The 14,524-nt window shown below is 41.8% G+C and overlaps 2 protein-coding genes across 2 annotated transcripts in view; both read right to left on the reverse strand.

Moving 5' to 3' along the window:
• Nucleotides 1-782: 782 nt before the first annotated feature.
• Nucleotides 783-10,189, reverse strand: LOC124265075. Its single transcript, XM_046699868.1, has 9 exons — nt 10,162-10,189; nt 9,286-9,342; nt 8,731-8,775; nt 7,135-7,206; nt 5,776-5,802; nt 4,789-4,827; nt 3,761-3,805; nt 3,042-3,068; nt 783-921 (listed from the first exon to the last, which is right to left on the reverse strand). Exons 1-9 carry the CDS (start codon nt 10,184-10,186, stop codon nt 917-919), a joined length of 342 nt encoding a protein of 113 aa, XP_046555824.1. The 5' UTR covers nt 10,187-10,189; the 3' UTR covers nt 783-916.
• A 903-nt stretch (nt 10,190-11,092) lies between these two features.
• Nucleotides 11,093-14,524, reverse strand: part of LOC124265092 (glutenin, high molecular weight subunit PW212-like) — a 25,849-nt gene continuing 22,417 nt past the window's right edge. Inside the window, exons 18-21 of the mRNA XM_046699884.1 lie at nt 13,830-13,889; nt 12,625-12,666; nt 12,193-12,207; nt 11,093-11,181 (exon numbers count right to left, since the gene is read on the reverse strand). Of these exons, the coding sequence (XP_046555840.1) occupies nt 11,093-11,181; nt 12,193-12,207; nt 12,625-12,666; nt 13,830-13,889 (206 nt within the window). The remainder of the gene's footprint in view (nt 11,182-12,192; nt 12,208-12,624; nt 12,667-13,829; nt 13,890-14,524) is intronic.

Below are 14,524 nucleotides of genomic sequence, written 5' to 3' on the forward strand. Positions count from 1 at the left end.
AGGTACCCATTCACAGCTGGGTGGGCTGGGACACATAGTCACAGTACTTTGTTTACTGCACGTTGCTGTACCCTGGTTAGAAAGATCCGGGTTAGACTTGATCTTTAGTAACCCAAGCTTGTCGTACGCAGAAGGCGGCTAACGGGATCGGGTGGCCAGGTTCGCTGACTTGATTGACACATGTCATCGTATCCCAATTTCTCTAGTATGGTTGCCTAACTTCCGTTGCTGGCGATCTCTTGCCAATCTTTATCTCGTGTCGAAAAGGTAGTGTTTACGCCCTGTTATAGTGGCATGTATTATAACTGAAAGTTGCTGATGAGAGCCACCTTGTGTTAGCAGGATGACATACTCCCCTTGCAATGATATTGGTAGGGTGATGAGATGTCTGGTACTCTCCCTCACGTGTTACCTGTGTGGGTGATTGCACGTATGGCATATATATTACAATAACTCGAAAGTGTTGGAATTAGTTTGTGCTGAGCTGTTGGTTTGTTCCGAGATCATACATACCAGCTTTAGACCCGGGTTTGAATTTGTCTTCAGCAACCAGTGCTTGTCGTATGAGGCGACTAACGCGATCGGGTGGCCAGGCATGCTGTTTTGCCACTCTATCCCACTGTATTTGCTCATGACGTATATCACTGGATTGCCTGGTCCAGACTCGTTCATTTACAGACTTTCAGGTTTACAGCTAAATTTTATATTACGTATAGAATATTCCAAAACAGTATACGATAATTACTGTATCGCCAAGAACAAACACAGCTTTCATTTTCGTGTTTTTGTATTTTATTGCTTTGAATCAAAGTTTTTTAGATGCATAATCGAAACGTGGTTACAGTTCATCTTGAAGCCAGTACATCATCCCGCGCGCAAATTTCTCACAACGCACGTGTGCTTCCAACAGAAATCATCATCCTGAAAACAACAATTTAACAACAATGAACAACAATGCTTCAATAATACAGTTAGTTACATTATAAAAAACACTAACAAAGAAACAACATTATAGCAACAATTTAACAACAAGTAATAACAATGCTGCAATAATATATCTACAGTTAGTTACACTATAAAAAACACTAACAGAGAAACGGCATTATAGCAACTATTTAACAACAATTAACACCAATCCTTCAATAATACAGTCAACAATTAATAACAATGCTGCAATGATATATCTACAGTTAGTTACACTATAAAAACAACACTAACAAAGAAATAACATTATAGCAACAACTTAACAACAATTAATATTAATGCTGCAATAATATATCTACAGTTAGTTACACTATAAAAAAACACTAACAAAGAAACAACATTGTAGTAACAATTTAACACCAAATTGATTACACTGTTACAACTCTAACAACAAAGTAACAAGGACGTAACAACAATGTAACAATACCAACAAATACCAGCCTAGAAGATAAGGCAAACCCACTGTCACTACAAGGGTACCCCACTTTCTCAGATTTCTACGTGACGACTTTAACCGAGAGTACTTGTGGGATAGCAATCCCACTGTAAGTAAACAATGAAACTGTGTGCTATGCGCCCTCTACATGTAGCTAGTGACACTGTCAGAGGGTACATAATGCAGTATCAAGCTCCAATGACTCTCCACATCAATTTATCTCACTTTCAACAGAAGTATACGATCTGAAGCATGTCTAATACGAGAGGAATTATTGGCGAGGCAATTTCTTTGAAATGTCATTGTTTTACAGAACATGACTAAAATAGGCTAACTGACTATGGGCATTGCATTTCTTATTACTGTTTTTGGAATAGAACTACAATATGTTGTTAACAGAGCTCCAGATAAGACTTAGCTCATGTGGGTACTGTACCCTCTGTATTATTTTGGAGTGGGTATTATGAATGTTGAGTGGGTATTTCATTTTCCGTTACCCACTGCTTTCAAATATGTGCGTATTTCAGTCATTTTACTCACCTAGGTATTATGTCATTTAGTACGTTTACTAAGCAGGTATGTTCTGCCTTATGTCATACCTAATCAAAACCAACTTAAATATAATGGAAATGATTTCATAAAAAATCAGTCATCCTCTACTGACAGTACAACACTTGTCCTATACTAACAGTACAACTTGATAGCAATCGATGTCTTTTTCATTACGCAAGCGATTTGTATATATATATATTCCGTGCGCATTTGTTTTAAACTTTTTGCGTATCTAACATTTTAAATGCGTAACTGGTACGCAACAATTATGTTTTCAATGCGTTATTGGAAATTTTCTATGCGAATTTTACCCGGATACGCAGCATATCTGGGCCTCTGTGTTAAAATAGGCGAGTTGTCCTGATAGGGAACTGAATGTAGTGCATATCTCAGAGATGGCTACGGCAAAGGTTCAAAGAGTAACTGTTCTCCTTGGTTCAACGTGTTTGTAATAACCCCTGTAGAGGGAAAGTCATGTCTGGGGTCTGTCATTGGCACACATTAACACCCAAAGGATACACATCTACAAACCCAATAGTGGCTTTAGGACCAATATAGTAACCCATGTAGAGGGAAAGTCGTGTCTGGGGTCTGTCATTGGCACACATTAACACCCAAAGGATACACATCTACAAACCCAATAGTGGCTTTAGGACCAATATAGTAACCCATGTAGAGGGAAAGTCGTGTCTGGGGTCTGTCATTGGCACACATTAACACCCAAAGGATACACATCTACAAACCCAACAGTGGCTTTAGGACCAATATAATACCCCCTGTAGAGGGAAAGTCGTGTCTGGGGTCTGTCATTGGCACACATTAACACCCAAAGGATACACATCTACAAACCCAACAGTGGCTTTAGGACCAATATAATACCCCCTGTTGAGGGAAAGTCGTGTCTGGGGTCTGTCATTGGCACACATTATCACCTTAAGGATACACATCTACAAACCCAACAGTGGCTTTAGGAACAATACTGTTTGGGCGACTCAATTAAGCAAGAATATTTACAGGTAACTGTCGTCAGCAACTCTTGTTGAAGTATTAGAAATCATTATATACTTACTTGCTCCTCCGAAAAATGGAGACATACCTGAAAGGGAGATTGGAAAGTAGATGTTAGATTGTTTAGTCCTAATCAGTTTGGTATGTCAGCAGCATCTGGACCTTGATGGGCGAGTTATGTCGCCTGGGCCAACGGATCCCCCCGCTACTCCCAATACCTGTGTTATCGTCATAGCGAGATTATTAAAGATTCGCTATAACTGGTAAGGTGATTGAGTGAATTTTGTTTTAGTAATATTCCAACAATAATACGGCGTGGGATACCAGAAATGGGCTTTAAACATTGTACCCATGTAGGGAATCAAACTCGGGTCTTCCGCGTGACGAGCGTACGCTTTGACCACTGAGCTACTGAACCGCTCTTTTAACATAAGCGGTAATGAGTGGGTATTGGGGTACGTTTTGTGTTACTTAGACACAAATTTCATTCCTGTTTTACATGCATTGATGTTTGGACCAACATACGTTTGTCTTAACTGAAAACTTTACAGTATTGACATTGTGTTCAGATACAAGAAGATCTACAAGACGAGAACTTTAACCACTAGGCCACCCTGCGTCCTATAACAGTTTACTGATAAGGGGTGGGACGGGTTTGTGTGGTGTTTTGGGGGGGTGACATTTAAAATTATTGGTGTACATTAAACACTACCACATACGTAAAACAATATCTCGTTTTCATGACCTATTTCATAAACAGGTACTGTTCTGGCTACCTACCCGCGGGTTGTTGGAAGCTCTGGAGGAATTGCTGCATTTGTGGATCTGAAATAAAACAGTTCATGACGAGTGATGTCATGTAGACGAGATGTTGTCCAAAGAATAGCCTTAGGTTACGGTAATTGGGAACCGTAAAATCAAGCTCTCTTGTAAAGATTGGCTCTTTCCCCACCCTTAACAAAATCTGGCGCACAAATTCAATAACTGAATGGGCTCACTACCTTCCTGGTGGTGCAAGAAATCTCCTCTTTAATCCGAATACAAGATGTTTTGTTTGTTGTTTAACGCCGCACTCAGCAATATTCCAGCTATATAGCGGAGGTCCGTATGCAGTCGAGTCTGTACTAGACAATCCAGTGATCAACATCATGAGCATCTATCTATGCAATTGGGACACGATGACATGTGTCAACCAAGTCAGCGAGCCTGACCACCCGATCCCGTTAGTCGCCTTTTACGACAAGCATGGTTTACTGAAGATCAATTCTAACTCGGATCTCTACATGTCGATTTGACCAAAGATAACAGACGTCATGAAAACCAGAAATGCTGAAATCTGTCAATCTACCGTTAAACATGTGTGAGTGAGTGAGTTTAGATTTACGCCGCTTTTAGCAACATTCCAGCAATATCACGGCTGGGGAGACCAGAAATGGGCTTCACACGTTGTAGCCATGTGGGGAATCGAACCCGGATCTTCGGCCTGGCGACCACAAGTCTACCTCCACCGCCCCTCAATCAATAATGACTTGGCTGCAATACGTAGTTTTCCCCGGGATGTTGACATTGACAATACGATGTGCCGTTGACTGAGTTTGTTGTTTTGCCTAGCAGTTTACAATGGGATACTAATCTGTGGTATTTAGGATATGAGGAACACCTAGTGACTTGTAGGGTTAGAGTTAATGCATTGTGTCAGTCGTTTGGTACGTAGTTAGGAGGTTATGTAGACGTTATAATGATGTAGACGTTGTCATGACGTCATGTAGTTCCTGACGCCAGAATCCCTTAATATTGAGAATAGTTACCAGCTGCTGGGCTCTGTGGGAATATGTCTGGCATCGGTGCTGAAACAGAATGATATACATAAGCATATACTCATGCCTAACTGATGACTGTTTAGATGGAAGGCGTACTCATGTTTCCACAGAGTGACTGTGTGATTGACATATGACTGTTTTGATAGAGCGACTGATTTACTGATGACTGTTTTGTTAGAATTGCTGTGTGATTTACTGATGACTGTTTTGATAGAATGACTGTGACTTACTGATGACTGTTTTGTTAGAATTGCTGTGTGATTTACTGAGGACTGTTTTGATAGAATGACTGCGAGATTTACTGATGACTGTTTTGATAGAATGACCGGATGACGTATCGTTAACCGTTTTGACAGAGTGACTGAGGGACTGACTGATGACTGTTGTGATAGAATGACTGTGATTTACTGATGACTGTTTTGATAGAATGACTGTGATTTATTGATGACTGTTGTGATAGAATGACTGCGAGATTTACTGATGACTGTTTTGATAGAATGACCGGATGACGTATCGTTAACTGTTTTGACAGAGTGACTGTGAGATTTACTGATGACTGTTTTGAGAGAATGATTGTGATTTACTGATGACTGTTTTGGTAGAATGACTGCGAGATTTGCTGATGATTGTTTTGATAGAATGACCGGATGACGTATCGTTAACTGTTTTGACAGAGTGACTGACTGATGACTGTGGCGATAGAGTGACTGAGGGACTGACTGATTTTTTATTTTTTGCACGTTGTATGTCCTAAGATTATATCAAATTATCGGTCCTTAATGTGTGACATAGTGATCCTACCCACAAAAAATTACTGTTCCTCTCCCAATATCATGATAGATAGTATGACCCTTGCAGGCAGCATTTGCATAAACTGCAGGATGTAGACGGTGTCATGACGTCATGTAGTTCCTGACGCCATAATGACATGTTTAATGTACTATATCTGTGATGTATAAATACTCGAACACTTACAATGCAGAAGAGACTGTGAGGCAGCACCTAAATGAAGAAAGTAAATAAACAGTTTGAGGTGAGGTGAGGTGAAATTTGGTTTAACGTCGTGCTTGAGAATATTTCGCTCATATGACGACATGCATGCGTGTGTATGTGTATGTGCGGCTGCTTGTACTAGCCCAGACTGAAGCTGGTTTTATAGTGCTAGCCCACTGAGATACCATGCCGCAGTGAAGCATGAATACCCCACTCAGACACATTACACTGAATCCGAGCCGACCAGTCCTTGTTGTACCCATTAATGCCGAGCGCCAGGCAGGGACCAACAAGTACCATATTTTTGGTATGACGCGGTCGGGGATCGAACCCGCGACCTTCCGCTCTCCGGGCGGACGCTCGAACCACTACACCACGGAGGCGGCCATAAACAGTGTGAGAAATACTGAAATCATCAACTATATCAGTAAGAGCCATGCTTAATGACGGGGACTGTGACTCAGCTCGTCTGGACCAGACAATTCAGTGACAGACATCATGGGCATCGAGCTACGCATTTTGCATGACATTGGTGAGGTCAGCGAGCCTTACCACCCGGTACCGCTAGTAGGCACTTGAATGCGTAAAGACGGTATCATAGATGCTAGAACTGGCTGACTGGGTTAGATCGCTGAGTCAGTGTGCTAGCGATTCGGTGCCTGACTGCGAGTGTGGGTTCGAATCCCATATGGGGCTCAACCTGACACACATCATAGAATCTCTGCTTTAGTGAGAAAGTGCATTCCCAAATATAACAAATGATACATTTGACTTTCTAAATGGCATTTTGTATTTATAATTCATTCCGATACACACCAGACAGCAATATTTCAGTTGAATGCCGTCAGTTTGTTAGTAATCAAGACTGGAAACTCAAGTAATTGATAGTCTGTGAAACAATCCACACGGACGAGTCATGGTGACAAGATATCAACCCAATACAATCACTAACATCCAAACCACGTAATAGATCGATGCTCATCCTGCTGATCACTGGATTGTCTGGTCCATTTACAGACAGCCACTGTATGGCTGGAATATTGCTGAGTACGGCATTAAACGACTAACAAACAAAACAAAACAAAACAAACCACGTAATGGCCTCGTGTGTTTGTAGGACCGATTTTAACCCGGAATTCCCATAACTTTGCTGCTTACCTGGAAAGAGGGGCGGTGGGGTAGCCTAGTGGTTAAAGCGTTCGCTCGTCACGCCGAAGACCCGGGTTCGATTGCCCACATGGGCAAAATGTGTGAAGCCCATTTCTGGTGTCCCCCGCCGTGATATTGCTTGAATATTGCTAAAAGCGGCGTAAAATCAAACTCACTCACTCACTCACTCACCTGGGAAGAAACCGCCGGGTAATTGACCGCTGTGCATCCCTAGGCTGGACATCGACGATGCCCCAGAGGCACCTGTCATAATAACGTTGCTTAAGTGAGGTGTTTGAGGTACAATGGTAAATACGAAGATTTCCATACCTTGACTAACATCTAGACTCTGAATGAACATATTGCACAGGAAAACTAGTTCTTAAATTACATATGTTATGTAATAAAAAGGAGCGCAGAGGCTTTCTTCATTTTCTGAAACTGTGGTAATCTAGACCTGCATGGACGGTATTGGGTATGTTTGTTTCAGGGTCTGTATGCCACACTGCACTGTGACCACACCATGCTTGGTAAAGCTTTGTTTGATCAGGGTAACAGCATTCAAAGTCTCGATAAAGTTTGATAAAAAAAATATGGTCTAAACAATGAGTACAGACACTATGTCAGATGTGTTTCCTATTTTTTCCGTGGTATATTTTCAACTAAACAGTTGACTTGCCTTTGTATGTGTTTGTTACACATGAGCACACTCTTGCAGTAAATATAGGAACGTCACAATCTACATAACTGCAAGCGGGAGAAACACAACAGTGTGGTTTTACGCCGTTTTTATTAATGTTCCAGCAATAGCTAGGAGGGGGAACACCAGAAATGGGCTTCTCATAATCCACCCATATGGGGAATTGAACCAGGGTCTTCGGCGTAACGAGTGAACGCTTTTACCTCTGGGCTACCCTACTGCTCCAGAAACACCAGACGTGATGCAGGATTTGAATGTGAACCTCTCTGATGAAGCCCGAACTCGTGGGGTAGCTTAGTGTTTAAAGTGTTCGATGTCACGCCTCAGTCCCGGGTTCGATTCCCCACATGGGTACAATATGTGGAATCCATTTGTGGTGTCCTCTACCGTGATATTGCTGGAATACTGCTAAAAGCGCCGTAAACCTAAACTCATTCACCCACTAAGACGAACCAAGTAATGGCAGGAATGTGTCTTTCGTTCTTAATCATTCTAAGAAGTACATTCTTTTTGTCTGACAAAAATGTGTAAACAATATAGATTTGACCAGCAATACATCTTGTTTTTCAAATCAACACATCCAATCTACGTTGCATTTTGATAGGAATACTTGAGTACAATGTTTTGTGCAAAATCTCTCCGGAAACATCACATCCCATCCTTCCATTCATCACTTACCTTTCGTTTGTTTTGGAAATACAGAACGCCAATGCGAGAGAATAACCTCGATTATCTGCGTCTCTGATCCGCATTGACATACTTTTGCTCGCTTTGAATACAATGTCAATACAAGATCGTCAGCTCACCACCTAACTTTGATTACAATGACCGAAACTGATGGGATGGTGTGAATCAGGCTAGGCTCCATGCAGGTAGCAAAAAGTACTGTAAGTCCCCATGGTCCCTAGCATAGTAATCTACCTTCAGTTACTGGTGATTTAAAACCCGTTATTTATGTTGTATTGTTCTTTTTGAGGATATGTTCTTATGACAACACGCTGGTTTTAATTAAGATCTGTGATTCTCTAATACTTTTACTGGCCATGTTGCATTGCTGATAAGATACAAAGTCTTTCTAAGAAACCTACCACTAGATGGCGCTGGCTGGCTACTTGGCCCTGTGCCGGGGAACACTGCAAGAAAGATGACAGTTGCTGTATGTTTCATAGGTAGCGTTTGTGTCAATATCAGATATAATGATATTTATATTTGTTCGGGTTGTGGAAAAGTAAATAGATACATATTGTATATTTTCACATCATCTTTTATAGCACGCAAAATATATCCATTTGAGGATTTAGAATAGACGCTAAGAATATCCACTACAAATACCAATGAAAGCAACGCTGTGATATCTGTAGCATAGAACTAGACAAACTGAAGACAAAATGTAACATACAATATAATACAGTAAAATACAATGAGTACAATATTCAGGCATTCTATGCAACATGTGCTACATTCAGTACCGCACGCAGGCTCTATTGTATTGATATCTTTGGAAATTCATGTCTGGGATCAAATTCGTCCAGAATGTAGAGTGTAAACTCCTCAGAATGCGATACAGAACTAAGGCCACCGTTGTATGATTGAAAAATGCAGTGCGTGTAGTTAGCGCACACTGAGTAGTGCGACATACTCACCGTTGTTGCCGCCATTCATAGGATCCATAGGTCCCATTGAAGGTCCACTTGAAGGACCTGGAACAAAGCCACGTCACAAACAAACTGTCACTATTCTCGAGTAGCATGCAGTTCTTTCAGGATAGTACGTGTCATGTTTGCCAACGAGATGATGCTCTTGAAATACTGTTTCAAACAATGGTAACAGACAATTTCTCTTCTTTTGCAAACGTCTTGTTTTTCTGTACAAGTAATACCCGGAACAATCTATTATTTTTAATAGCATCTCAGGCATTACTCTCCCTGACCACAAAAAACAAAATCCCCTTCCGGTTAAAGGAATGCCAAGTGTCCCGCTGGTACCTTTACTTGTGTTATTTGATAATAGTCCTGAACGACATCTTTAGGCATTTACGAACCCCTGGTTTCTATACTCATTGCTGGTGTCGCAGCAGTGGAAAACCATATTCACTCATGGTCTGAACTCTACCGGTGAAGATCCGGTTAGAGTTGGTCTTCAGCAACCCATGCTTGTCGTAAAGGGCGACTAAAGGGATCGGGTGGTCAGGCTTGCTGACTTGGTTGAGGCATGCCATCGTATCCCAATTACTGCTGCCTTTGCTCTTGTTCAATAGAACCATGAAGATCTGGGTTAAAATTGATCTTCAGTAACCCATATTTGTCGTAAAAAGCGACTAACGGGATCTGGTCGTCAGGCTCGCTGACGTGGTTGACTCGTGTCATAGTATCGAAGTCGCGTAGATCGATGCTCATGTTGTGGATCACGGGATTGTCTGGTCCAGGCTTATTTATTTACAGACCGCCGCCATATAGCTGGAATATTGCTGTGTGTGGCGTTAAACAACAAACAGTCTAACCATCATCAGCTGAACTCACCTGTCATTTGCTGTATAATGGACATCGTGGCAGCTGTGGAAATATGACAAAGTTTACATGAAGCGCATGTATATCATTCACCACAACATGGAGTTCTTTAACAATGTCAGAAACTAAAAGCGAAAGCAGTCGTATTGTTTTGGGAACTGAGAAAAGGCGCCAGAGTGGGTATTCATATATTTCAGTCAGGTGACCTGGGCCCTTTCACGAAGCAACCTTTACTAAGGTTGACCTTAACTCCCATCCAATAACACTGCACTAAGGTTACCTTAGTAACTTACGATCACCTTAGTGCTTTGTGAAAGGAGGACCTGCTTTTGGAAGCATTCAAACGTCTTGGACATTGTCCAAATCTGGCGTTGTTCTCAGTTATTCAAACAAGGATGGTGTTATGCCTTTGAATGTTGTAAAATTGGTTTCAAGAACATCTGAGGACTATTACATGTCGCATGGCACAAAGAGTCTACATCACAATAGATAGATCTTAACTCAACATTGACAGTCTTCCGGGATAACAGCTTCTTTTATTTCTTCAGTGCGACGTTTCTATAGAGATTCCTTGTCAAGCAGATTCGTTTTGACCCGTGACGATACGGGTTAGAATTGATCTTCAGTAACCCATGCTTGTCGTAAGGGGCGACTAACGGAATCGGGTGGTCAGACTCGCTGACTTTGTTGACACATGTCATTGTATCCGAATTGCGTAGATCGATGCGCATGCTGTTGATCACTGGATTGTCTGGTCCAGACTCGATTATTTACAAACCGCCGCCGTATAGCGGGAATATTGCTGAGTGCGGCGTAAAACTAAACTCACTCACTTGTATCGTTTTATCGAACGTCGTACTCACGAAATAAAAGAGGTTGTTATCAATAAAGTTTGTCAATATTGTTCCTTCGAGCTTCTAAAATGCCACTCAAGGAAGACTCGTTACATATCTTCAAATGAGACAAAAGCCTTAATTAAGACAGGCGCGTAGAGCGCCGACATGTTACACGTACCCAATTTCCTTGCATTATCTGAAAATATACAGGAAACAATGTGTTAATTTCAACACCAAATAAATGCGAAGGTTATTATGATAATAATGAGAATATTTATAACGCGGCTTTTCCAGGCGAGGTATCCTGTTCAAAGCGCACAATCTGATCATTATTACCCCATATAACACAAGCTGCCTGGTAGGCGCTGGAATGTTAATAGTCTCACGACTTATCCCACCGGGTACCCATTTTCTGCTGAACGAACAGAGGCAATTTTGAACAAACTCACTTGCCTAAGGCGACACCACATGTAGCACATTTGCCTCGTTGATGGGCAGGACTGAAGTCTTAGAAACTCTCAGGTGTCAAGCTGCCAAACACGGTCACTCATCCAAGTACACTAGGCGCCCAACGTTGCCTAACTTCAACTGATTTTTTACCTGATCTCTATGCACAGGACCAAACACCTCCATTTATGTCATAATATATTCTACTTTTATATTATTTGTCTGACAATGGTCCCTGCCACTCACGTATCGGACGAATACAACACAGCTGATATCAGGCGTCAGACAAGGCCTGCTTTTATTTGTCATCTTTTTTATACTCTGAATGATATAAAATGGGTTTAGCCGCAACGGTTGTTTGCGTCCCTTTGTCGTGTCAGGATTCGCTTGTCCTATCTTTCACCCGGTTATAACATCATTCGTAACGTTAACTCTACGGTTTAGCATAGGTTTACGAATATCGTAGCGTTACGAACGCTTTGTGTATCGGGACCCAGGCTAGCTATTCTCGAAACGTTCGTAGCCCTACGAACTTCTTAAGCCCATTCTTAACACATTGGCTACGACCAAAGCTAAGAATTCTTAGGGCTACGAACGTTTCGACAATAGGGACCCATGTCTGTAAGCATGATACCCGTGTGTCTTTCAACAGGTGAACGTCCAGGATATCTAGCGCCGTTGATCCATACTTACGTACTTCAACATAGTCGGGTGTATGTAAGCACCCGGATATGTAGTGTGTCTTGCTGTGTGTACTTACTTGCGTTTCTCATCACTGAAAGTAGAGAGAACTATGGTCACTTCAAAGCTCATATACAATGGTAATACAGTCTTTGTATCTTTCTGAGATAGTTTTGAGACTCCACTTGATGCTAAGAGTATCCAAAACATATTGCTTAGCATGAATGCATATTGTTTCAAGTGTTCGACAGAGATGTGGACAATGCACTTGCTGACCAATGCACTAGAAGCTTTATGGTCATCGTTAAACCAATAATGATATACAATAGCAGACAGAGCAGATCACGTAGTAAGGAAGTGGCACTTCAGTTCTTGTAGTGCTTCCTTGATATGGCAGGTATAGAGTTTGAGTTCAACCAGTTTATACTATATGTTTTAAATACTTTTGTATTGGGTGTTTCATTACATGTCAGCTGTTAGTTGTGGCTGGATAATAGTTTCATTTACTTACTGTCTTCCTGTCTTTCTATCATTGGTTCAAGTATGTCCCTTGCTGAAACACAAAAAGCCACCTTATTTCAACGTCAGTTTAAGTTGTTTGAGCAAAACATAAACAAGTTGTTTTTCAGAAATGTTTGGGGAGTTTACATGAACCAAATACGAGCTTGGTTCCAAGTGCCTGTTTTTCTTGTTGGCCTGTGACGTTACGCTCATCGATATTCCAGCTAGATGTGTCGAAGGCCTCTAAATAATCAAGTCTGGACCAGAGAACCAGGCACTCAACCGATTCCTGCTGTCGGGCACTTCACTTCACAGCACTGCTGTATTCAACATAACAATCTTCACAACATTAAACAGATGTGAAAACAGTTCTTACACAGTTACAATTCTTACAGTTATCAATTTTACACACCGTTTCGTTGTGTGGTGGTGGTGGAATATTGGGTTTAACGTCGTGCTTGAGAATATTTCGCTCATATGACGACGTGCATGCGTGTGTATGTGTATGTGCGGCTGCTTGTACTAGCCCAGACTGAAGCTGGTTTTGTAGTGCTCGCCCACTGAGATACCATGCCGCAGTGAAGCATGAATACCCCACTCAGACACATTATACTGACTCCGAGCCGACCAGTCCTTGATGTACCCATTAATGCCGAGCGCCAGGCAGGGACCAACAAGTACCATATTTTAACGTCTTTTGGTATGACGCGGTCGGGGATCGAACCCGCGACCTTCCGCACTCCGGGCGGACGCTCTAACCACTACACCACGGAGGCAGTCCGTTTCGTTATGTGTGTGTTTAACGCCGCACACTGCACAATTAAAACTGTATGGTAGTGATCTTTGAATAATCGGGTCTGAATGAGACAAACCTGTGATTGATATAACGAGCACTAAACCTCGTAGTCGGGTACGTTGACATGCAGGGGCCTATTTTAGTCGGAGTCGGAGTCCCCATAGGACTATCATGTGGATGACATACGAATACGATAATCTGTTTGAATCTGATCTGTGATTATCATATAAATAAGGACGGTGGAGTAACCTAACGTTTAAAACGTCTGCTTGTCACGCTAAAGGCCCGGGTTCGACTCCCGACATGGGTACAATGTGTGAAACCGATTTCTAGTGTCCCCGCCGTGATATTGCTGGAATATTGCTACTGGCGGCGTAAAACCATACTCACTCACTGACTAATATAGATAAAGGTATTACCGCGGGGTCCAAGAGCTGCAGTTCCTGGCAATCCTGGCAGAACTGGGGCAGCTTGTAGTCCTGGAAAACACAAAATTTTTGTAGCTATGGTAACCTGATGCTGGGATGCAGTGTATAGAATTGTGACTGTTCAACATGTTACGGTGAGCAAAGTCGTCAACTAACCATTCAAACGTATGCCTGTGTTGGCTGACGATTTGGATACTTCATTTAACAATTGCTGCCTAAAATTGATTAAAGGTATTGAACGGTTCGACTCTCACAGGAGATTTGAAGAGATGTGAACTGATTTGAACCGATCTGAACTGCTCGGGCCTTTGTGTTGGTATCGTGTTCAATGTAAATGGTTCTTGGTGACCGTGTGTGTGTTTGAGGCGTATGTTTGTAGGAGTTTGTGTGTGCATGCGTCCGTGCGCGCGTGCGTATGGGTTTTGTCTGTGTGTGTGTGTGTGTGTGTGTGTGTGTGTGTGTGTGTGTGTGTGTGTGTGTGTGTGTGTGAGAGAGAGAGAGAGAGAGAGATACAATAAACTACGGTTACAAGACTTCAAAGGGATCACTTATTGTAGTACATTATAGCCATAATTCGTTATACGCATTTTGACTTAAGTGTAGAGCAAGTGTATTAAAAATCGGCTTCTTATATTCGTCGCCGTGTTTGTTATAAACATAGTTAACTGTATAGATTACTGAGACAT

The sequence above is a fragment of the Haliotis rubra genome, unplaced genomic scaffold (assembly GCF_003918875.1).
Source record: "Haliotis rubra isolate DU_JTF1 unplaced genomic scaffold, ASM391887v1 Scf96, whole genome shotgun sequence".
NCBI classification, from domain to species: Eukaryota; Metazoa; Mollusca; class Gastropoda; order Lepetellida; family Haliotidae; genus Haliotis; species Haliotis rubra.

What these genes read in the sequence shown, in the direction of transcription:
- LOC124265075 (XM_046699868.1), bottom strand. Translation starts at nt 10,186, where the DNA reads ATGTCCATTATACAGCAAATGACAG. An exon ending in CCAGCCAGCGCCATCTAGTG is followed by an intron (nt 7,207 to 8,730) that starts GTAGGTTTCTTA and finishes TTATTATGACAG; the next exon opens with GTGCCTCTGGGGCATCGTCG. An exon ending in GAGCTTCCAACAACCCGCGG is followed by an intron (nt 3,069 to 3,760) that starts GTAGGTAGCCAG and finishes TCTCCCTTTCAG; the next exon opens with GTATGTCTCCATTTTTCGGA.